Source organism: Sphaerodactylus townsendi, linkage group LG06, assembly GCF_021028975.2.
Source record: "Sphaerodactylus townsendi isolate TG3544 linkage group LG06, MPM_Stown_v2.3, whole genome shotgun sequence".
NCBI lineage: Eukaryota > Metazoa > Chordata > Lepidosauria > Squamata > Sphaerodactylidae > Sphaerodactylus > Sphaerodactylus townsendi.
The window spans coordinates 22,891,381-22,916,846 of NC_059430.1; the positions used below are offsets into that span (position 1 = coordinate 22,891,381).

Consider the following 25,466-nt stretch of genomic DNA (forward strand, 5'->3'; position numbering starts at 1 on the left):
ACTCCCAGGAGACCTTGGGTCTGAGAGGGATTTGCTGTCATGGAGCCCTGAGGCTGACTGTGAGAAAGCAAAATAGTTTGCACATGAGGAATGGCAACCATTGAATAAATAGCTGTGTGGTGCCAAATGCAATAAAAGCCAGAAATAAAACCAGAAACCCTTCCTCTATCTGAGATGAGTGCGGTATGCAAATGTTCTCAGAACAGTCACCGGGGCAGAAACATGGTTTTGACTAGCGGCTCTTTCGTTCAAAGGCTTGGCACTGCAATGAAAATGCAATGGTCGCTGGCCAGCTACAGCTGAAGAGCTGTGTGAAGCCGGTTCTAGATATTAGAAACTGAGCATCGTTGTAATGGAGCTACATGGATTGCAGTTTAGTCGTTAGAACAGAGGTGTCCAACTCTGGCGCTTCAGATGTTCATGGCCAATTGGCCATGCCAGCAGGGGCTGATGGGAATTGTAGTTCATGAACATCTGAAGCACCAGAGTTGGACACCCTTGGGTTAGAGCAGTGGTTCTCAACCTTCCTAATGCTGCGACCCTTTAATCCAGTTCCTCATGTTGTGGTGACCCCCAACCCTAACATTTATCCATTTTACAGATGGAGAACACTGATGCAGAGAGTCTTAGGCGACCTCTGTGAAAGGGTCGTTCGACCCCCAAAGAGGTCGTGACCCACAGGTTGAGAACCACTGGGTTAGAGTAACTAGGGAGACCACAGTTCAAATCCCTTCTTCATCATGAAGCTCACTGGGTGATCTTGAGCCAGCCACCCGCTCTGTGCCTAACCTCCCCAGGAAGTTGTTGTGAGGATAAAATGGAAGACAAGCAATAGTCCCTCTAATCCTTCCCGAATGCTGCACAGAACACGGCAGACACTTGAGTGGAACTGAGAGTCACCTGGGAGAGCTCCCCTGCAGGGCAGCCCCTTCTCTGCGCAGCTCCAATACGGTGGCTGCATCGCCATGTACCTGCACATCATACAAGGAACATTGAAGACAAGTATGTCTTCCCTTTTATCTTGCCCCCTGAGCTCTTTGGAAGTGGGGGGCAAGATAAAAAAATGTAAGATACCTCTCCACAGCAGATACTAAAATTGGGATTTAGCTGCTCTGGGTCCCAAAACCACTGTGACCGGGACAGCCAATAGCTGGCTTTCAGGACAGAATCATATGCCCACCTTGCAGGAAACCGTGGGAGTGAGGGGAGTTAGGGCCCAGCAGAGCATGATTCGTATCCTGATTTCATAGTGAGTTCTCATGGGATTCGGCATTACCTGTAGGAGTTGTTTGTGGAATTGGCCAAAGATGATGAGATTGGAGAACCTCAGCTAGCATCTTGAGGGCTTCCAGTTTAGCGTGGCAGAACAGGAGAAGCACTGCTCAGTCCTTGCTTCTGGGTGATGACTCATGACTGTCATGGGGTCCAAAGCCTACACTATTTCTGTGGTGCTCAGAAGAGGAAGTGTGAGTGGGCTGCACCCCATAGGCCAAACTGTGTGTACTTCAGTGAAAGTTTAAAAGAGAGCTATGTGGACAGTTGCTTGGCAACCAGGCATATAGGTTCCTGCTTCATCCTATGAAATGAGCACAAGCTATGGGCATGAGGTAACAGGATGAAGTGGGGAGGGGATTCCCAATCACTATGAATCCCTGAAGCCAGTGCCTAGAATTAAGATTCTCCGTTCCCAGCTGGATTGGCTTTTAAAAATATAAATCACTACTATAAATCACTATACTTAGACTTTATATCATCTTTCTCCTGCTCAACATCTATACTCAAATACACTTTGAAGCATCAAAATTTAAATAGTGAATAAGGAAGTAGGAACCACACCTATGCAAGCGTGCACACACACACACACACAAAATCCAAAATCCAATGACAAATGTGATGTTGGCTTCTAAATTTCAACATGGAACTTCTTAGAAAGCATGTTTTCAATCTTAGTAGAATTAGAAGCAGCATTCCAGCTTTGAGTAGGGATGGTTTGACTTTGAATTTTATTCTCACATGTAACTCTTTTGCAAGCATGACAGTTCTTTCGTCGCTGCCAAACCGTCGTAGTCCCATTACAGTTGTCTGTCTGCTGCTCCTCCTATAAGCTGGTGGAGGGGGGTTACAATGCCAGGAAACTCCCCCAAGTGCCCCACAACCTTATAGCCTGACTGGAATGCTGCCCCCTGTCTGCCAGAGCGTGACAACCCATTTTTGTACCAATTGTGCAAATTCATGGTTCTTTATACCCCATTGCACACAAGCAGCTCATTGCATAAGGAAGCTGTTTGGACATGTAATCCATACCTGCACAATCCGGAAAATGATTCACCGTGTCAGCATTGTGACTTAGTAAAGCCTGTTATGGCCTTACTGAGCTCTAGCGCGCAAGGACTACACCTGAAAGCATTTATTCGCTATGTATTTTTCCCACCGAGGACTTTAGAGTGCTAGTGTACCCAAACAAGAGGTTTCAACACATGCAAGCAAAGCACCAAACCTCTGTGTGGGGCAGAGCAACTGTCTTTATTATCTCTGGTCTTAAAACCCACATTCCGCCTACAGTGTGGGATCTTTTACATATTTTACTGTTTATTCCTTACTTTGACTGTTTCCCCCTGCTTTTCTCCTGTTGTGGTGATGCAAACAGCTGACACCTTCATTCTTTCTCCTCCTCCTTTTATCCCTTAGTAGATTAGGCTGAGAGATAGTGGCTGGCCCAAGGTCACTTAGCAAACCTCCATGGCAGAGTGGGGATTCAAACTGGGGTCTCCCTGATCCTAGTATGTCATTCGACTTCCTGCACTGCACTGGCTCTGATATCTACTATCCTGCCCTCTTGTCCCACCACCAAAAATGAGTTTTAAAAAACGGTGGGCTAGTTTTCACAAGCCAAGTGATCATGTAAACCAAGGGTGGCCAACTTTTGTATTCATGATGTCCTCTGTCCTCCAGACTCTGGTCTGCAGATTGGTAGACACAGTGGTATAATAGGACTACAATTCCCAATGAACATCTGGAGAGCCACAGGTTGCAGACCCCTGCTCTAGATGCAGCCTGGAGATGTCCCAAAATTTCTATTGATCTCTAGACTACGGAGATCGGTCCTCCTGGAAAAAATGGCATTATATCCCCACTGATGTCCTGCTCCCCCTCAGTCTCTGACCCCAAATCTCCAGTAATCTCTGTACCCAGAGTTGACAGTCCTGTTTCATGAGCCTTTTTTAGATGTACTGTCAAAGGCTTTCACAGCCAAAATGGCCTGGTTGTTGTGGGTCTTCCAGGCTGTGTGGTCAAGGTCAAGTAAGTCTTGCTCGTAATGTTTTGCCTGCATCTGTGGCTGGCATCTTCAGAGGCTTGTCACAATAAAATTTCCTTCCCCCTCCCCACCATGGGGGTACAATCATAAAAGCACTAAAAATACAAACATATAAAACCATCCTAAAATCACCTTAATAAACAGGTCCCCCTCCACTCCTACATAAGCTCCTAACCACATAGACCCCCACCCCAACAAATTTTAGAGTTTGGGCTGGGGCTGAGACTAAAACCAGGAGGGAACTGGGACAGGTAACAAAAATAAAAGGGAGTATAAAATACGTTTTAAGAGACTGGGCCACAGAGAGAAGCACGTCTCGCCATGACATGCCTCTGAAGATGCCAGCCATAGATGCAGGCAAAATGTTAGGAGCAAAAACTACCAGACCATGGCCACACACCCCAGAAAACCCACAACAACTACTTCTTCAGATGTTCTAGGAAAGGAGGAACTGGACCATGGTGGCAAGTCCTATTCCAGTAAACTTGAAGTTGTTAGACTGCACTTTGTGCATGTGTAGAGGTCTACATGAAAACGCAGGGTCCATGAAAACGCAGGGTTCCCAGTCTCACACAGAGGAGCCATCCATGCATACATACATATGAACTCTGTGTATGAAGGCCAGTGACTGTTTTGGATGAACCAAGGTAGGGATGGAGCTTGCCACTTACAATCCTACTAACTGCCCTCCATACGAGGTTTGCTGACCTCTAGGTGAATCTCCTGGGATTACAACAGATCTCCAGGCTACAGAAATCAGTTCCTCTGGAGACAGTGGCTGCTTGGGAGAGTGAACTCTATGGCATCATACTCCATGGATGTCCCTTCTTTCCCCAAACTCTACTCTCCTAAGGCTCAACCCTGAACTTTCCAGGAATATCCCAACCCGGAGATTGCGAACTTTCTGTTCACACATTCATTTGTCCTTTCTGAATGTCTGATAGGTCTCATCTCAGTCCTGTTCCTGAATTACTCTCTGCCTTCCCATCTGTCTGTACCCAGACTTAATATTCCTTCATGTAGTCCTTCATCAGGAGCCACGTGGGGTAGTGGTTAAGTGCTTGCACTGCCACTCACACAGTCAGGAGTTCGAGCCCCCTGTGGGTCAGATATCCTGGCAGCTGGCTCATGGTCAATTCAGCCATCCATCCATTCCTTGGTTGGTAAATGAGTACCTAGCCCATAGCTAGGGGGTAAAGAATAGCCGGGGAAAGCAATGGCAAACTACCTCACAAAAATGGCTTGCCTGTGAAATCATTGCTTGCAGTGGTACCCCAGGGTCAAACATGACTGAAGGGGAAACTTTTCCTTTAGTCCTTCATCACTTTTTCCCTTAGTAGGGTTTTGATTCATTTTCTCATATCACAAGGTGCTAAAATTGACCTTTCAAATAAAGCTTCGTTGTTTTTTTTTGTGAAATTCAAGGACATCTACATTTCTGCTCACTATATGCAGTGGAGTTGTGCTAATGGACTTTTCATGGAGCTGCTCAAAAGAACAAGGTGTTCTTGGCGTCTTTCAGCTTTTAAAACATTTGCCCTAATTATTCTAGTTAGCTAATGGGATTGGAAGCTTCCATGACACCTCTGATGTAAATACAGCTGGTGATAATTGTGTTTAGCAGTTTCCCAGAACTATGGAGTTCAATTTGACACCTGTTGAAACCAGTGATCTGGCTGGAATGGGGTAGAGTTGGCTGAGAACATATCTTACTGCTTTATATGGAATTAAACCATTGGTCTCTTAAAGTCAGTATCATCTGTTCTGACTTGCATGTGTTCTTTAGAGTCTTGCATAGAGATTTTCCCAGCTCTGGTATCTAAGATAATACCTGGGACTTAGTTCATGTTAGGCAAGTACCTTACAGCGGAGCTACACCCCCTCCTGGCTTGCCTACAGGTTTATTTTTTCAGTGTTGACATAAATAGCTCCACAGCTGGCAAGGCAATTTGCCCTTTCTGCCTTGAACTCATAGGAATGCTGCTAAGTCTCTGTTCTCCTAGTGTTTCTTGGCTCATCATGGTAGGAAGTTGGCAAATGCAGGAGTCCAATTGGAGAGGCAGGAGAAGTTGATGTCATTAACTTGTGATTTCAGCCAACCAATGATTCTCCAAAGGACAAAAGTATGCTTCAGGTAGCTGAAGTTCTCCTCCCTCCTCTCCAGAACTTTCTTATACACATGAATTCCGTTATCTTTGAACTGGTCTGTATACATTCTACACACTTAACACGCAAAGAGCAAAATAGCTGTTTAACACAGAATTGAATACTCTCATCAGCTTAGCATTCATGTTAAATAAAGCAAAATAGGCTTAATATGAAGAATGATTCAGAAGTGTGTATGGACTAGAATTTATGAGGGGGGTTGTGGGGGGGGGAAGGGCAAGGAGATTGTAAGTCCCTTTGAGTCACCTACAGGAGAGAAAGCGGGGATATCAATCCAAACTCCTACTACTACTCCCCCTCCCCCTCCCCCCTTCTTCTTCTTCTTCTTCTTCTTCTTCTTCTTCTTCTTCTTCTTCTTCTTCTTCTTCTTCTTCTTCTTCTTCTTCTTCTTCTTCTTCTTCTTCTTCTTCTTCTTCTTCTTCTTCTTCTTCTTCTTCTTCTTCTTCTTCTTCTTCTTCTTCTTCTTCTTCTTCTTCTTCTTCTTCTTCTTCTTCTTCTTCTTCTTCTTCTTCTTCTTCTTCTTCTTCTTCTTCTTCTTCTTCTTCTGTGATATTGGTGAGTGGGGCTTAGCACGACTTGTAGCACAAATAGAACAAATTCTGCAAAAGTAATCGAGATTTGCATAACTACATGGGTCAGTGAATTTCCAGTTGCAATCTTTCATAAGATTTTTGTTATTTATGGCACAGATTTGGGGGTGGGTGTTCATTCAGCTCTGTAGCCAGGAAAAACCCTTGCTAGCTCTTTCCCAAGACAAGATATGGGCAGCCCTGTTGAAGAATTCTCTCGTGTCTCATCTTGCTGCTTTGTGCCTGCTTTGTAGCAACTCTTGGAGATAGGAGACAGTTAGCTTTACATAGTTCAGGAGTTAGTGCCTTGCTTTACTGTCTCATACGCTTGTTTGATGGACAAATAACTGCAGATGCCCTATACCAGGGGTGTCCAACTCTGGTGCTTCAGATGTCCGTGGACTACAATTCCCATCAGCCCCTGCTGGCATGGCCAATTGGGGCTGATGGGAATTGTAGTCCCTGAACATCTGAAGCGCCTGAGTTGGACATCTGCCCTATACCTATCTGAGAAGCCTGATTGACAGGGAGTTTAAAAATCATGTTATGGTTTTGTCCTGTGGGAGTGGCAGTTGGGAGTGGCACTTAGAGGTTGGCAGCTAGAGTAGAAGGGGGAGAGTACTGTAGGATAAAGAAATTAAACCGGTAGTCCTTCCCTGAAGGAAATAGTTCCAGGGAAAAGAGGTTGATCCCTATCAAGTAATAAAGAAGGAAAACGAACCTGTGTGTGTGTGTTCCTGCCTCCACAGACTAGAAATTTTGTGTTGTCTAAGATTACACCTGTTTATCTAAGGAGTGACAGCCAAGTGGTCTCTCTCAGCAGTTACAAACACCTGTCCGAAGAACAAAACAGGTGCGTTCTTCTGACAAACTATCTATTGGATTTGGTTATGTGAAGTTTCCCTCACTCCTCTTGTCACCTGCCAAGTTTAAACCTGAAACCTCCCTGTCAGTCTGGCTTGACTATTTCCCTGTGAGGGAAAAATAAAACAGTTTATGTGTTAAGAATTCACATTGCCCTCTCATGTGCCATATTGTGATATATACCAGTGAAGGGTTTTTCATTTCTTCTGCTCTTACTCTGGGTCAGGATACATCTATCTACCTTTCGTATGTTGCACTGGGGGTGGGCGGGTGGTTGGGAGACCGTCATATCCTGCCTAGCTAGCTTTCCCTGGGGATATTCTTCTGTGACAGTATCCAGATCCTCACAATCCACACATTAGTGTATCAGCTGAGAACCAGAAAGGTTCTGTTCCCTATCTCTCCTCTGCCTTGAGTAAGCCACTATTTTCTGAGCCTCTGACTTGCTCCACTATCTACAGTATAGGAGTAAGTAGCACTGAGGTAGTCTACTGGATTGCTGTTTGGGCTGGAGAGATGATAGCCAAGGTTAAACAAGTGGACTCACCAAGTCTGCTAGCCAACAAACCAACATGACTAAACACTAGTCTCTATTTCCTAAATAACTGGCTTGTGCTACATAGGCTGTTGTCCTGAAAGCCAGTGGAAAGCGCCCTTGAATTGACAGAACGTTTCTTGACATCTTGGCCTTTGAAACCATGGAGGACTATATAAAAGCCTATTAATTCCATGCAGAGTTTCAGCCAGCGCGAATCCACACACTTTGCTGCCAGCTAACTTTCCTTACCCACCCTACCGAGACCATTTCACAGGTGGTTGCCCTCCAGACACAGAACCCTGGCTCGTTCTGTGAAGCTTGTAATGGTGTCGAAAGGCTGACTTTGAGGAGGGGAGGGGTGCCAATCAGAGAGTCAACAGAGTATCTTCAAATAACAAACAAATCATAGAAAAGGGGATTGTTTTGGAAATATCCCACTCAAGGAAAAGAGTCCAAAAGCAAGACAAATGCAGTGCTGTAATCTCTGACCCAACATTCCTTTTACTGAGAAGTTGGTTCTGTGAAGTACTGAAATAAGTAACCTCCCCTTCCCTCCTCAAGCTGGTTAGCTTTATGTAACAGCTAAGCAGGCTGCGTCCTTAGGGGAAAACAGCCTTTTTTTCCGGTCATCTATGTACTGCTTATAGTCCAAATATTGCCAAAATTCAGAACTGTTGAGTCAAGGACAAACGCTTTCCTATTTAAGGATGCTTACGTCTTACAGTTAGATTTTTCAGCTACCCCATTTAGCCTCTTTCTCCATAAAGGAGTTAAGGAGACAGGAAGCCAGACACCTTGAACTGTGTGGAATTCTGGTGGGGCACTTAATGTTTGACTTTTATAATAAGAACTGAAACGAACTTGCAAGGACAGATAGTGAAGGTACAACCACAAATATTTTCCCCTATACCTTTCTAAGCATTTGGCAGTCTTTTGTATATGCCCTCACTACAGTCCTTTAAGGAGCTCACTGTTGTACCCATTTTACAGTTGAGGGGCGGATCTGAAGTTGAGAGGGAGCCACGAAAGTGAGTTGCTAGTAGTCGAGGGTCTTCACATGTATGTAATATAGAACATAAGCGCGCAAGATGGCCATATACCCGTAGTGGCGAACCTATGGCACTCCAGATGTTCATGGACAACAATTCCCAGAGGCTGATGGGAATTGTAGTCCATGAACATCTGGAGTGCCATAGGTTCGCCACCACTGCCATATACTGAATTTAGACCACTGGTCTGTTTTGCCTGGTTGTTGTTCCTATTGACAGCAGTTCTCCCAAATCTTGATTGGAAGTCCTTCCCCAACTCCTTTTCTGTTGACACTTTTAAACACTTCCACATGCAAAGCATATTCTTATCCAATGAGCCATGCCCCCCTTCCTGAACCTTTTTTTAATTTAAAAGTTGTTGGGGGTGTATATATTATGTAACATTATCAAACAGCCTTTGACCCTTTCTGCACATGCAGAATAATGCACTTTCAATCCACTTTCAATGCACTTTGCAGCTGGATTTTACTATGTGGAATAGCAAAATCCACTTGCAAATAATTGTGAAAGTGGATTGAAAGTGTATTATTCTGCATGTGCGTAAAGGGCCTTTATGTTCCATAAACCTACCATCTTTCCCTTCTCTGAATAGATAAAGATGAAAGAAGGGAAAAAATGAAAACCAAAACCAAAAAAACCAAACCAAAAGACGAGGTAGGGGGAGGTGAAACTTATTCAATCAGCTAGTTTTATATCAAGTTTAATAGAGCTTTCAAAATTCACTCCTAGCCTTTAGCCTGTCTTACCTTTTTCAACCACAGATAAGTTTTTGGGGAATCTGCATGAAATCTAAAATAAATGTGATTCTGAATGCTGGATAATCTGCTGTAAGTTTCTGTGACCATACTGGAGGTTAACTTAATGATTTCCAGCATCATTTAAGGGCAAAACGAAGGGGAAAGAAACTCAGTAAACACATACTGTTAACACTACTGCTTTGGTGTGTGCTTAAAACAAGAGGACTGCACATTGCATTTGGATTTTTACTGTTACGTTCTTAGGGCATGGCTGAGGCTTCAGCAATTAACAACATTGCTTGTTGATCATTCCTCACCCTGACAAAACCTTCCTGGTGGTTATAATGAAGCTCCAAGGGTTTTTATTGTTAGAAACGCAGAATAAGCTGGAACAATGACCCACAGGGGCCTGTTAAGACCTGGGTGCTGCTAGGAATTTGAACTAGTAACTCTGCGTTGGTCAGACCTCACCTGGAATACTGTGTCCAGTTCTGGGCACCACAATTCAAGAAGGATATCGACAAATTACAGTGTGTCCAGAGAAGGGCGACCAAAATTGTAGATGGTCTGTTAATTCAAGCCCTAGGAGGGGAGACTTAGGGAGCTTGGTATGTTTAATCTTTAGAAGAGAAGGTGAAGGGGTGACATGATAGCCACGTTTAAATATTTGAAGGGATGTCATGTTGAAGGGGCAGCAAGCTTGTTTTCGGCTGCTCCAAAGACCAGGATCCAGAGTATTGGAGTCAAACTACAGGAAAAGAGATTCCGTCGAAACATTAGGAAGAACTTCTTGAGGATCAGGACTGTTCAACAGTGGAATATACTTCTTGGGGTGTGGTAGAGTCTCCTTTGGAGGTTTCTAAGCAGAGGCTGAATGGCCATCTGTCAGGAGTGCTTTGATTGTGTCTTCCTGCATGACAAGGGGTTGGACTTGGTGGTCCTTGGGGTCTCTTCCAGTTCTATGATTCTAGGTGAAGCAAAGTGAAGTGGTGATTTTGATTTGATTAAGAATCTCTGCCTCTTTTGCAAAATGTGGCCTTCAGTCTGTCTAGCAAAATCCATTTAAAAAAACCAATAAAAATGAGACATGGCAAAAAGAAGTGCTTCCCATTAAAAGCTGTGCAAATAAAGCGTTAATTAACCAAGCAAAACACACATGCAGCCTGAGACAGGCCACTTGGACAAAAGCCCAAGTTGAAGAACTCAGCAGGAACTGAGGTTAATGTCAGGGAAAGAGGTCCTTCAGGCATTCTGGTACCAGATCGTTTTGGCAGGATCCTAACATGATACAGTGCACTACGTGACTTTATTTACATTGCCACTAGGGAACTGCATTTTTAATTCTCTTCCATGTAGAAAAATGCTCCACAGGTCAAAAACTGGCATGGCAGGGAGAGAAGTTTTACTCTAGCCCTCTTCCTGCTATGCAAGATTTTTACTTGTAAGGAGCATATTATCAGCAGGAACTTTGGATCCCCTACTGGTAGCACTACTGTCAGTGCAGCATGAACAGATGGGCCAATTATCCATGGGTCAGCTGCTGCGTGTTGGGGCAAGAAATCTTGTCCCGTTGTGCTTCCTCCCTGGCACGCGCATTGGGGCAAGATTTCTTGTCTCAGCGCACTTTCTCTTGCCCCGCCTGGGCTTCTCACTTTCCCTGTGGAAAGCGAGAGCACTTCTGGCATGCACCAAAGTGGGACAAAGGCGGGGCAGAGTTGGCCATGGGTAATTGGCCATGGAGTTGCCTTCTACTGAATCAGACCATCAGTCCATCAACGTCAGTATTTTCTGCCCAGACTTGCAGCAGCTTTCCATGGTTTTGGGCAGATGGCCTTTATATTACCTAGTCTGTTAAGGCTCACCAAGTCACTCGCCACCCTCTGAATTAATGACCTCCAAAGTGTCCTATCCAGTCTTGCAAACTGAGGACTGTGGCTTCCTTGATCAGTTCAATCCATCGCATGTTGTGTCATCTTTTCCTGCTGCTTTCAACTTTTCCTAATGTTATTGTCTTTTCCAGTGAGCCTTGTCTGTTCATATTGTGATCAAAGGTCAATAACCTCAGTTTGGTTCTTTTAGCTTCTAGGGCAGTGGTGGCGAACCTATGGCACTCCAGATGTTCATGAACTACAATTCCCATCAACCCCTGCTAGTGTGGCCAATTGGCCATGCTGGCAGGGGTTGATGGGAATTGTAGTCCATGAGCATCTGGAGTGCCATAGGTTTGCCACCATGGCTCTAGGGAGTGTTCAGGTTTGATTTGATCTAGAACCCACTTATTTGTCTCCTCCATTACCACACCTACTACCAGACTCTTTACTTGGAGATACCGTGGTTAGACCTGGGACCTTCTACATTCCAAGCAGAGATTGTGCTGTTTCTACCATCTCAGGACCGGATCACCTTGTTGTGCTGCAGGTGTCCATCTACAGGAGTGGCCAACCTGTGGCACTCCAGATGTTGATGGACTACAATTCCCATCAGTCCCTGCCAGCATGGGAGCAGCAGTGGCGTAGGAGGTTAAGAGCTCATGTATCTAATCTGGAGGAACTGGGTTTGATTCCTACTCTGCCGCCTGAGCTGTGGAGGCTTCTCTGGGGAATTCAGATTAGCCTGTGCACTCCCACACACGCCAGCTGGGTGACCTTGGGCTAGTCACAGCTTCTTGGAGCTCTCTCAGCCCCACCCACCTCACAGGGTGTTTGTTGTGAGGGGGGAAGGGCAAGGAGATTGTAACCCCTTTGAGGTCTCCTGCAGGAGAGAAAGGGGGGATATAAATCCAAACTCTTCTTCTTCATGGTCAATTGGCCATGCTGGCAGGGGCTGATGGAAATTGTAGTTCATGAACATCTGGAGCGCCATAGGTTGACCACCCTAGGACTACACTTCTTCAGCTGCTTTTTAATCACAGGAAGGCCCTTTTTAAAAAGATGTGCTTGAGGATCTGTTGCCTTTGAATTTGCTTTCCAAATCCTGCTTTTAATAGCAACTTCACATGATCCATGTGCATTACTTGTTCTCTTTCTGAGCAAAATAATCAAATTTAATGCTGTGCTTGGAAATGAGTTTGAAGCACTGATAAGTTACTCCAGTTGACAGATTTTCACATTGGATCATCGCTTGTAAACATCCCCCACCCTTGTTAATTCTCTTTCTTCAGCTCCCAATGTCAACGGCCTAGAGGAACCCAGTCTCGCCAAACGGGTGCGTGGCACACCGGAGCGGATTGAACTGGAGAATTATCGTCTTTCCGTCCAGCGGGAAGAGGAACTGGAAGAAGTTCCCGAGGAGACCCTGGCAGAGCACAATCTCAGCAGTGTGCTGGACAAAGGAACGGAAGAGGATTTACCCAGCAGGTAACTTTGTTTAGCTTCTTAACAGCCCACTTGAACTGGGTTCATAGTGCCCCTGTGTTTCCTACAGCTGAGCTCACGCTAAATCAGTCCCAAAGGAAACTAAAAAAAATAACTTTCACAGTGGCTGTTAATTATGGCAAGCAAGATCCTCTGAGGCCTTTCATGTGAAACCGTGTAAAGGAAAGACATACGATTATCCTGCCTCCCCCATCCCATTAAATGAAGCCGCGTTTAGTGAGAAGAAATAGATTTTCCTGTTCTCCCTCACCACTGCACAGGAGATCTGCTGAGTGCTGGTCTTTTCCCTGGCCATTAATTTATCCAGACAAAAGTAAAGGGGTGTGTTCGAACTCTGTGGGGAAGGCCGAAATCTGCTCCCTGTTGGTGGTCTCTGTGCCAGAAAACAGACTTTCCATTTGATGCCTATTTAAGCTGCAGGAGTCATTTAGAGGTGAACCTTTTCACCGTTTGCATTGTCCCTGATTCAGTATTCAGCCACCTGTGCTAGGGAAAGCTACTGAGGTCATGAATTGGCCAACATAAGAAGCTCAGTGTAAAATTTTCAGAGGTGGACATTTACTACATCAAACATTAGGACTCTTAATAAGGTTCAAACTATGCATTAAGGGGAAGTCCATGATTCTTTCCTCTTTTGAAAAGTTAAATAAACTTGGGTGCTGTGTGGTTTCCGGGCTGTATGGCCGTGTTCTAGCAGCATTCTCTCCTGACGTTTCGCCTGCATCTGTGGCTGGCATCTTCACAGGATCTGCCATCCACAGTTGCAGGCAAAACGTCAGGAGAGAATGCTGCTAGAACATGGCCATACAGCCCGGAAACCACACAGCACCCAAGTGATTCCGTGAAAGCCTTCGACAATACATTAAGTTAAATAAACCTTTGACTGTTGTGGGTTTTCTAGGCTGTGTGGCTGTGGCCTGGCGGTTTTTACTACTAACTGGCCTTAGGAGCTGTGGGCCCCAATTGGGAACTCTTTTGGTAGGGCCCCAAGTTCGCAGCCAAGGTCTGTAGAGCCATAGAGATATAAATAAAGTCTATTATAGACTTTATATCTCTATGGTAGAATGGAAAGCAACCAAACAGCTCTAAGCTACATTTTAATATAAAATTGCACAAGCCTACAAGTAAACAAAAAAAAATGTGTAGATAACCTTTGAAAAGTACATAGTTACAAAACCACTTGTTTTAGTGGCTGTGAATTGATTTATTAAAAATATTACTTTACTGGCATCCAAACTATAAAGGTTACTTGGGACCCGAACCAGATGACAATTCAGCATGCAAAAGTGGCAATCCCTCTATAATTAACATATTATTTAATTCAAGTGTAACCCATCAGGTCCCTGGCAACATAAACCTCTGTTGGTTTTATGTTTAAAATTTAAATTTAAAATCAATAAAATGACAGCATTCTGGTTGCTTGCTAAACAAATGTGAAATTGCTTCAACAGCGTAACAATGTTCACAGTAGCAAACATGTAATATGAGCACAACAACTTTACGACTACAATAAAAACTCAAGCATAGTTGCTATGAATATATTGCAACTGAGGTATCCAGGGTGTTCAGTGTCCTTCAGGAAAAGCATTCAGAACAGTAATCAATACCAACAGTGCCCAGTAACAAAAGAAGGAGGTGGGTAGAGTCCAAAATGGTAACTGGAAGTACAGGGCTGCTTCTTCTCCATCAGTTCTTCTGTGGCAGCTGCAGGTCTTTCTCCTGCTTGGGACCTTTAAGGAAATGATTGATTCCCTCAGTCAAGCTTTGGACCTTCCCTCTTCTGCCGCAGGCAGTTATGTGAGCAAACTTACCAACTGCTCATGCTCAGGGAGCTCCTGTTCCCTGGCCTCTAAAGTCCAAACATTCCAAAAAATATTAAAATGGCATGGGTTACACCAGTAGAGTAAAAAAAAATCCAAATATAAACAGTATAAACAAACACTACTGCAGTGTTTCCCAACCTTTTCGAGGTCAGGGTACCCTTGACCTCACTCTTCATATCTCTCGGTACCCCTGCCACCACCCTCCACCTTCCCCTCCCATTGCCCCTGCTTGCCACACCCCCCACCTTCCCCTCCGGGGTGAAGGGAAGCACTGGGGGGGGTGTCTGCTGACCTTGTGGCAGGCCCTGCCCCATGGGCCAGCTCCATGTCCTTGCTGGCGCCGGTGGGAGACACCACAAAAATGAGGGGGGGGGGGGCGGTAGTGTTGCCACGGTACCCCTGGGACATGCTCACGGCACCCCAGGGTACCACGGAACCCTGGTTGAGAATGGCTGCACTACTGACTTTCTGAGAATTCAGAAGAAAATTATAATTGTTGCTCTTCTCTGTAAAACCTGAAATGTGGAGTTAGGTGTATGTTGCAAAGTGTTGTTGTGTGTACGTGTCGATATTAGAGTAGATTACCCTAGTAGTGCAGGGCCCTCTTAGACAAGAGGCCCAATTGGGAGCAATTGGTCCAATTGGCTTAAAGCTGGCCTTGCTTAACATTTCACCCACATCTGTGGCTGGCATCTTCAGAGGCATGTCACGGTAAGATGTGTTTTTCTCTGCGACATGCCCTGAAGATGCCAGCCATAGATTCGGACAAAAAGTTAGGAGCAAAAATTGCCAGACCATAACCAAACAGCCCGGAAAACCCACAGCAGCCTGCTGATTCTGGCTATAAAAGCCTTCGGCGTTACACTAAATAAACCTATTTGCAAACTAGAGCAGGCTGTGTCAGAGAGGAAAAAAACCAACACACACACAGAAAACAGAGTTGCCAGTCTCCAGGTCATTGGCTGGAGATCTTCCGAAATTACAGCAGGTCTCCAGGTTTCAGAGGTCGCTTCCCTTGAAGAAAATGGCTGTTTTGGAGGATAGACTGTATGGCAAGGTACCCAACTGAGGAACCTTCCTCCCGAACGCCCTCCCCACGCATCTGTTGCCTCTTCTCCTTCTGGCCCCACATTTCCCATCCCGGAGCTGGCAATCCTAGCTGATGACCGTCTCTCCAAGTCCTCTGTCAGCCTAAAATCGTCCTCCTCAAATGGCTGCTTCCCCCAGAGGATTCAAGGAAATTCAAGGAGCCTAGAGTTGTATTCTTTTAGAAGCCAGCCGAAGACGCACTTAGAACCATCCCCGGAATCTGACATTTTAGCTGTCCCATTCTTACTGATTTCAGACCATTTGAGAGGCTCTGCGTGCTGCTTGTTATTTTGCTGTGCGGCTATTTTCTGGCACTGTTTCGTGTTGTTTTCCCTGTCATCGGTTTATTGGTTTATACCAGTGGTGGCGAACCTTTGGCACTCCAGATGTTATGGACTACAATTCCCATCAGCCCCTGCCAGCATGGCCAATTGACCATGCTGGCAGGGGTTGATGGGAATTGTAGTCCATAACATCTGGAGTGCCAAAGGTTCGCCACCACGGGTTTATACTGTCATTGGGGGTTTTAAATTGAAGCCACCTTTTTCTAATGCTTGCCTTCTAATTGCAAGGTGCTTCAAAAACATTTATGTGGAGAAGCAGGATATGAATACTTTAAATAAATAAAAGAAAAAGTCCTGATCTTGAAAGAAAGGGCCATTTGGAGGGGACATAACTATCAGGTGAAAAAGAACGAAGAGTGGTCGAGTGAAGATTAAATACAGCCACTTCTCCCCTTGCATCTTTTCCTCAGACTCAGCCTACCTCAGTTGGCTTTAAGGTTGTGTTGTGTGGAGGTTATAGTGCCAGCCTAGGATCTGGGAGACCCAGGTTTGAATCCCTGTTTTGCCATAGAAGCCTGCTGGCTGATGCTGTGCCAGTCACACTTTCTCAACCTGACCTACCTTACAAGGTGGTTGTCATTGAGGTGGAGAGATGATCGACACTATAAAGCAGGGTATGAATAGCTAAATAAGTAAACAGAATAGGTTCGAAACAAAACACAGAAGAGTTACTTGTAGAGCTCCATTTATCATGGAGCTTGAGCCAGAGTTCTGTACTCTGACAGGGGGGTGGCAAATGGAGTGCTCAAGATGCTATTTTTAAAAGACAGTAAACATAAAACTCATTTTTCTTCCAACAAAGCAAAGCCAACATTCCTCTTTTGGGGAGTTAGCTATCTGTCAAGCAGTGTTCTAAAATAAAAAGCAGACTTTGAATAAGTCTTTAACACAAATGTTTGGGAAAACGCATTCTTCGAAGTTGAGGAAATAGCAATTATCTTTCCCTTGTCTAGATAAAATCCCCCTGCGGATGGTGCGTTTGTGAAGTTTGCTCATAATTTCACATAACAGTTTTTTTTTAAAAAAAAACAGTTAAGAAAAATCTGTTCCCAAATTTCTTGTAAAGATAAATGGCTCACAGTTACTTTGGCAATGAGGCTGTCATCCAACAAATATACTTACTTGAGACACAAGTTCATGCTGGGGAACAGATTAAGCAAAGACAACAGGCAAAATCTAGTGAGAATTTGTGGTGGTGCCAATTAAAAGTATCTACTAAAAAAAGATAATTGAGGATTACCCTAGTTTGCCAAAGGTGGCGAATCTTTGGCACTCCAGATGTTATGGACTACTATTTCCATCAGCCCCTTCCAGCATGGCCAATTGGCTATGCTGGCAGGGGCTGATGGGAATTGTAGTCCATAACATCTGGAGTGCCAAAGGTTCGCCACCACTGCAAGCTAGGTGGATTTTCTTGGGAAATTCAAATGTACAAATGTACAATTGTCTCCAAAATACAAACTGAAGAGCAATGAAGGTGGATATTTGGTAATTTCCTGTAAAATCCTAATCAGTCAGCATTGATCTTCCTACTCTCATTGACTTCAACGGACTGCAGATGGGGTTATTGTCTTTAGGGTTTCACTCGTAAGCTCTAGGATGGAGAAGCAGGCTATCTTTAGAGCAGAAATCCCATGGTTTTTGAGTGTGCAGCACCCTTGGAATTCTAACACAGGGTGGTGGACATAACCACAAAATGGCTGCCGCAGGAAGGATAGCAACACGCACACAGAGGAAGCCCAAGTCCTCAGGAGGAGAAGGATAATTTAAAGAATACACTGGAAAGAGGTGTGTGAGAGAATAAAACCAACCATGTGGTTGCAGTTGCTTCAATAGTCCCTCTAACCCTGGCTTCAATAGTCCCTCTAACCCTGGTAAAGAAGTTCCCTACCACTGAACGGCACAGAGCCACCTGCGAGATCTCTGCAAGAGCTCCCTCTGCTGGCAGCCATCTGATCTTCATGGCACCAATATGGAGTCTGTGTGGCTGTGCAGCTTAAACCGTGGTTGGCTGCTGCTGAAACAACATTATTTTAATCTCCCCAGTTGATTGGCTCTTCAGTGGCCAGTCAGAAACCCTGCTGAGCAAGTGCCCCACAAAGCTCCACCCACTTTCTCCAGTTAGCTGGTGGGCACCATGATGCCCGAGGGTACCATGCTGGACCCCTGCTTTAGAGGATCATTCGTGGGAATAGTGAATATATGATGGGTCCATCAGGGTTGAACTTATACTCCATCCTATTGACAAGCACAGCAAAGATTTAGAGTTCAATTTATTGAACACCTTAAATTGACCTACCATTTCATTCATCAAAGTTAGGAGCCATCTGCCAACTGAAGTTGCTCTTCTGCTGAAGGAAGGTTCACTTCAGTTGGAGGAAAGGCTGAGCAGGTAAGGTACAGGCTGTGCTTTTGCAAGGATCCAGGGTTCAGCAGGCATGGTTGTTTTAAAATAGAACTGATTTTACTCCATAATGTACTTTTATTACATTATTGGAACTCATATAAAAGGTGGTTTTTTCCTTTGGACAGATGAGAGTTCTTGCTTTTTAATGTATGAATCTGTTGGTAATTAGTGTGTAGCAATTTAATGTAAGAAGTAGCATAAGAAGTAATGTCTTGAAATTATTGTGGAAAGAGAGCGCCTCCTCTGCTGTGGCCTCCTTTTCCTGATTGAACGGCTGCAGTTCTTTTCCTTCTGAAATCCTAAACAAATTAGCCGCCGGAAATGATGAAGCAGTATAGCTGCCCGCGGCCGTCGCAGATTTCAAAAAAGGAAAACCCCCCATAAAGCACGTAAAGCTGAAGGGTCCTTTTTGAGAGAAATCATCTGTTCCCTTGTCTGTTTCTTGTGCAGTAGTTCAGAATCTGAGATGGAGGAAGAGGAGGAGGAGGAAGAGGAGGATAGACCTCAACAACCCCCCTCTGACCTGGGCGGCGTGCCATGGAAAGAGGCAGTGCGGATACATGCCATTCTGAAGGGGAAGAGTGAAGAGGAGCTGGAGACTGAGAAAAACCATGATGTGGAGGAGGAAGAGGAAGAAGAGGAGGAAGAAGAGGAGGAGGAGGAGGAGGAGGAAGTCTCTAGCGAAGGTTAGTAGATTTTCTTTTTTCCTCTGAGGGTATAACAAAATATGTGCAGACTATTGTGTAAGCTGAGTGCAGATTTCTTTATAGAATCCATGGTTCTTCTCTCTCTTCTCCCCTCTCCCTTTTTTTGTATATGTGTAGAAATTTTGACATTGGTGAGTCTGTAGGGGAACTCTGTGTATGGATTGTGGGAAGTCCGAAGAATTTTTTTACAAGTGGCAGTTGAGCTTATCCTCAGACTGTATTTTGTCTAACCTGACTTATTATCTTACTGCCTGTTGTACGTAACACAGCCCTCTGCTTTAATTTTGAGTCTACAAAAAAGTGTCAACATTCACAAACGTTATTTTATTATTATTAGATTATTAGGCAAATGTTATTTTATTATTATTAGATGATTTATTAGATTTGATGTCACTCCCCTTTTCCGTTTCAGGGCAGCATATGACAGTCCTAAAGCAATTTAAAACATGGTTTTCAGAGCTGGGCCTGAATTGCAGAGAAATCTGGGAGCAGGCTGCTGAGTAGAGCCAGTGGGATTCATTGCCAGGTCAGGTCAGGTCTGAGCAAATTTTTGTGGAAGATTGATACAGAGTCTGAAGAGGTAGTTGAGCGGTAGGCTGAAGGCGAGCTTAAAAACAAGGCTTGCAAAAATGTTAAAACTGCTTTTGACAGACAGAATCTTGGCATGTTACCTGCAGCTATGGAACCTCCAGGGTTGAGTTGACCTAAAAATGTTTAGAGTTCCCAGCCAATCAAGTTTTAATAGCAGCAGAAAATAAGCTGGACAACACTTTTGCTTCCACACCTGAAGGAACCCAAGTTCTAGTTTTGCAGCAATCAGTTCTTCGATCTCAGTTCATCCTTTTCTTCCTGAGCTCCTCCCAGATGCTTCGGGTGTGGCATTAACTCCTGTGGCATTAACAATATAGGCACAAGTCTGAACTAGAGGTTACCATCTAGGGCAGTTTGGCAATCCTCAATGAGTCACACAAGTGTTATGGAGATAGGGGGTTCCTGCTGCCAGTCAGAGGGGACTCTGCAGCCTGAATTGCCTGAAGGGATCTCGGTTGCAAGTTGGAACAGGCAGAGCGCTTTCCTAACCAAAGATGCATTTCAATTATTTATAAGTTTAGGAGCCAGAGATCTGTAGGATGTTCAGCTTCAAGGCTTTTATGCAGCATTCATGTTCCTTTTTCTGGAGTTAGTGTTAGGAAGGAGTGAGCCACTGCAGTTTGCCTGCTGTTCCATTTTCTTAATTGCACTTGGCAACTCTGCCAAATTTGATTCAGGTATCTTTGGGGCGTGTCTTCTCCAAACAAAGCTGTTCGGCTTTCAAAATGGACCCCGGTTGCCAGCAACTTGCTGAATGCCTTTTCAGTAGTCTTTGAGCAGTCAGCCTATGGTGATCAAGAGCTTTAGCGAGATGGGCCCCGGATTAGCAGAAGCTATTATTATCGCGCTGCCTGAAAAGAGAAGGGACTTTCTGTTGAGCTTCCTAAATTTTTCTACATGGCGATTGTCAAACTGCCACTTTAAGATAATCCGGTGGCTTTTGTTTAGGGTAGATTTGCAAATCTGGATTTCCCAGAATGCCTTTTTCATGAGCACAGAAGAGGAAAACTCGTGAAGGTTTTGGCACTGAAGACCTTTCCACCCATGATAGATTTCTGAGGTAATAACTTCTTGGTTAAGGAAATCTCTCGCATCCAGGGCCTCTTCGAGGGCCCTGACAATAATAAGAAGAAAGGACAACACGGGAAAACAAAATGAGGCACCCAAAAAAGATACAGTCAGGACTTTATTTTGTTGATGTTCCCTTTGAGTTTGGAGCTCAGGATTATATATATATAATATATATATATTGTGTGTGTGTGTGTGTGTGTGTGTGTACTCACAGACCATGATACAGGAAATGTGCACATATATTTGCCATGTAGTGAGAATCCCCACTTGATAGTGAATTCCTGTGGCCCGTGCACACGACACAGTAGCGAAGGTTCATCCCATGGTCCACTATACAGTTTCCTAAATGAAGGTGCAATCCATCTAAGAGATTTGCGGCGGATGAAGCAGAGACCCAAAGTCATTTCCAGACCCCCCCACCCCCGGTCCACCATCTCTGTGTCCTTTCTGATTGTCTGTCATTCTCTTTCTCTTCACTTGGTTCTGGTTTCTGAATCAATGCTATTTGTTGGTGTGTGCCTCCCCCTGCCGTAGAGGGAGACTATTACCCTTGGCAGAATGAGCTTCAGCAAGGCCTCTGGCTTCAAAGACTCTCAAATGAAGAGGACTCGGGTACATTTAAAGGTACCCATGCACCGTCACCACTCCCCCCGAGGAGTTTGGGGAGGGGGTGGGCTCATTTGACAAAGAGCAGGCCTCGTGTGAACCAGTGTGCGCTGCATTGAACAAGAAGCGACCCCTCCTCTTTTTCTTTTCTTTGTGCTGCTGACTTCCAGATTGGAAGCAAACAGCGCCGTGTACATTTTTACCAGTGAAAACCCTGCTCTTTGATTTCGTGCTTTGAAAACAAACAGTTCTGTTGTGTTTGGATGAAAAGCCTGCAGTGAGCACCTGCTTCCCCTTTATTAAATTCCAGCTGTGGTCCAAAGAATTGCTGCTGCTGCTGCTGCTGCTGCCCAGCTTCTGTTCCGGCTGTGTGCGCTTGTCTCCGAAGAAAGGCTGAAAGCGAGCTTTAGCACTGATGTGCAGCAAGCTTGTGGTGGTGTGCGGAGAGCTTCCCCCTCCCTCCCCCATGCCATTTTCCTTTTAAGAAGTTCTGCCCCTGGCAAGAAACCACCCTCCATCTCCCCTCCCCCCACCTTATTTTATGATTATGCCAGAGGTTATGAGCAATAACATCTTCACTTGCGTAAGATGCAGTCAAAAGATTACCTTACCCAGTCTTTGGCACACTGCTGTTTATATATTCTGTGTGGAATCATATTCCCATTTATGCCTGACAAGATGGGTTTCATTTTCGGAATGCAGGATTATTGCTTTATATTCAGTTGCAATAATCGTTCTTTAAATGGAGAGCAGAGGGCCGCACCAGTGACGGTGTTAACTGACTTTCTGTCAGCAAGACCAATGGCCTGTTCTCAGTTACGCTGAATTTTGTTCTAAAGGTTAGGCCAGAGGTGTGAAACATGCAGCCCGGGACATGGATCCAGCCCCTTGAGGGGGCTTATCAGCTCCTCGTGCCAGTCGAGGCCAGATTGGGATCAGAGGGGTAGTTGTGTCAGCTGCCGTGCAGGCCTGAAAATCCCTCTCCATTGAGATAGCCCTCCCCCCACTGCCCAACACCAGTCTGTGTCGGGGAGCCTTCTGGGTCTCACCAGCCAAGGCAGCCACCCCCCTCGGGCCTGGCCTGACCAAGTGTTATATATCCAAGTGTCAGATCCAGCCCTCGTAAAAAATGAGTTCGACACCCTTGACTTGTACTTTAGACATCTCACTCCATTGGGCACGGTGAGGTGCAGTATACCCTGCCAAAATAAGAAAGTAAAAGTCCTGATGATCAGGCGAGGCCTGCTCTTTGGGGAGTCTTGCTAAGTTTTTTTTTTTTACATTTCCTTGGCACTCTGTCTGCCCCTTGTGGTTTAAAACTCACCTTTCTAACTCCAAAGGCTGTGTAAACTGGCGTGAACACTAACTCTGCTTCACCTGAGGACTTGCATCCAGGGCACTTCGCCGCATGAGATCCTGTACCTTGACCAGGGAGCCAGGTTTTTATCACTCACTTCTAAATCGATGGTTTCCTTCAGCAGTTCCATTTTACATCACAATGTGTGTTGATTTAACCTTCAAACTAACAGTAAGGGAGAAGAACAATTGATTTACTGGGGTGTTATGGGGTTTCCAGGCTGTATGGCCATGTTCCAGGAGCATTTTCTCCTGATGTTTCGCCCGCATCTGTGGCTGGCATCTTCAGAGGATCTCCAGAGGGTCTCCTCTGAAGATGCCAGCCACAGTCAAAACGTCAGGAGAAAATGCTACTGGAACACGGCCATACGGCCCGGAAACCCCACAATACCCCAGTGATTCTGACCGTGAAAACCTTAGACAATAAATTGATTTACTTTTTCCTGCTTACCTTAATTGGCTGTCCCCTCCTCCCTTTCAAACCACATATTTTCTTTGATAGTAGCTCCTGAGGCTAAATTGCTGAATGACATTTCCAAAGACCGCTAGGAAGAAAGGAACTTGGATTTGAAATTTGAGCAGGATGCAACAGACAAAATTGTTAGAAGCGTTCGTGGGCAATTCACACAAGTCGATACAAGTTTATTGCAGTTACAGGGCACAGCCTGGCCAAAGAAAAGCATATTAACCACTTCATTTTGGCAGACTTGCACCTGTAGTAAACAGCAATGTACAAGTATGTAGCAGAAATTATAGCATACTAAATGGGCCCTTCGTTTTTGCTGTTACTGTTGGAAAACAGCCGTGTTTGAAAGAATGAGAAGTCGCTTTTGTGGTTGCTGCGGCGTGTTTTTCCTTTACAGTGGTTCCTCGAAAATCGCCGATAATCCATCCAGAGATTATCGGTGATTTCCAAAAACGGCGTATTATAGAGGGATGCCGTTTGTGCATGCACGAACGCCATTTGCACATTCGTAACGCCGTTAGCACACACGCAACGTCACTTGCATACGCACAGCGGTGTTTGCGTACCCTCGATGGCCACCAAAAATCAAGGCGGCCGACGATTTTCAAGTGCAGAAATCGGCACCTGGCAATCGTCGATTACTGAAATCGACGATTATCGAAGGCATCGATTCTTGAGGTACCACTGTATCTCGTTAGTATTTGTAAAAAGATGCTAACAGCTACAAGTTGTTGTTTACCTTTATAGTGATCTGCCCTTCCTTGCAGAAGCTCTCTCTGTTGCCTAGGGATCCTCAGCAGGAGAACTTAGCCACAGTATTTGTGATCAACTTGGAAGCATTTTGGCTTGGAGTAGATCTGAAACCTGGGATCCCATGAGCAAATGGAAGTGAACGGGGAGAAAACGCACGCATGCATAGTGCTGATTTTTATCTGCCTTCTCTTGCCAGTTGGTCGCAGCAAATAACTGTCATTCTTTTCTTCCCTTCCTTTTCCTGCATTTCCATTCCTACGGTGTGTTCTCCTTTTCCTCTTCCTTCTCCCTCCTCCCCCATTCTCCTTTGCCACTCCATCAACATTATCCCCCCATTGGCCCTCTTGTCTGATAGCTGGAAACCTGAGGCTGCAGCAGATAGTAAATCCAGTTGATCCCCTGGAGATCTTGGCAGATGTGCATTGGACACACATCCGTCAGAAAGAGGAGGAGGAAAAACTGGTCTGCCCTACTTCTAAGTCCTCCACCAGCAGAGGTAAACCTGTGTCATCCCCCCTTCCCTCCCCATGTTGACTTGCTGACATCACGAGGGCCTTTGTTCTCTGTTTGTTGATTCTCCAAGAAGGCCATATCTCCTTCCCTTGTGAAACTGGATGTTGCTTTTTAATGGTTTTTGGTTTTTAGGTTCTGTCAGGTCAGCAGAAGAGGATTTTCCTGCCTTGTTTGTCTTGATTCATTTGCATTTTTGGTGTCGTCCCACCTATGGGAATACAATTGCTATGATTTCTCCTAAGCTGCTGCTACTGGAACAGAACGAGAGCTTGGAAACTTGGGCTTGCCTAAATCTCTGGCCTGGAACTGTTTTGATGGAAAGGGATTCTGGTTAGGCTGTGAAAGGGATTCTAGTTAGCTTTTAAAAGAAATAACTACTTAATGGTCCCGGTTTGGGTGTAGTGTGGATCCCAAGTGGGTCTAAAAATGTATTGTCGAAGGCTTTCATGGCTGGACTCAACTGGTTGTTGTGGGCTTTCTGGACTGTGTGGCCGTGGTCTGGTAGATCTTGTTCCTGGTCTGGTAGATCTGGACACAGCATGTAACACACTTCCCTCTGTGATACACCTCTGAAGATGCCAGCCACAGATGCAGGCAAAACGTTAGGAACAAGATCTACCAGACCACGGCCACACTGCCCGGAAAGTCCACAACAACCAGATGGTCTAAAAGCAGCTAGTGCTTATTTACTGAACAAGCACAGGCCTTCTTAGGGGTGGGTCATACCTCAGTGGTCGAGCACATTCCACACATTCAGGGAATCCCAGTTTCAGTCCATAGCTTTTCTTTGTTTTGATTAGAGATAGCAAGGTTCCAAAGGGGACCCTGAAAGGCACTGCCACAGGAATAATGAGATGATCCTGGGATTAAGGGAGCAGCGATCTGACCAAGACATATAAAGAAGCTTCCTAATGTCCTTATACATCAATTTTAGCTCTGTTTGGTAGCTTGTGTCATAGAATCATGGAGCTGGAAGAGACCACAAGGGCCATCAAGTCCAACCCCCTTCCATGCAGGAATACACAATCACAGTATCAGGTAGAAAACCGTCACACATACTAGAACAGGATTAGCCAGTCATGAACTGCAACATGAATTTTTCCAGCCCTCATAACATGTTATTATAT

General features: G+C 45.0%; 1 protein-coding gene across 1 annotated transcript in view; it reads left to right on the forward strand.

Annotated features, from left to right (window-relative positions):
• The window catches only part of MICAL3 (microtubule associated monooxygenase, calponin and LIM domain containing 3), a 220,536-nt gene that overhangs the window by 143,117 nt on the left and 51,953 nt on the right, over window positions 1-25,466 (forward strand). The window contains 4 exon segments of the mRNA XM_048502423.1: window positions 12,400-12,595; window positions 18,727-18,962; window positions 21,180-21,269; window positions 24,182-24,322. Coding sequence (XP_048358380.1) covers window positions 12,400-12,595; window positions 18,727-18,962; window positions 21,180-21,269; window positions 24,182-24,322 — 663 coding nt within the window.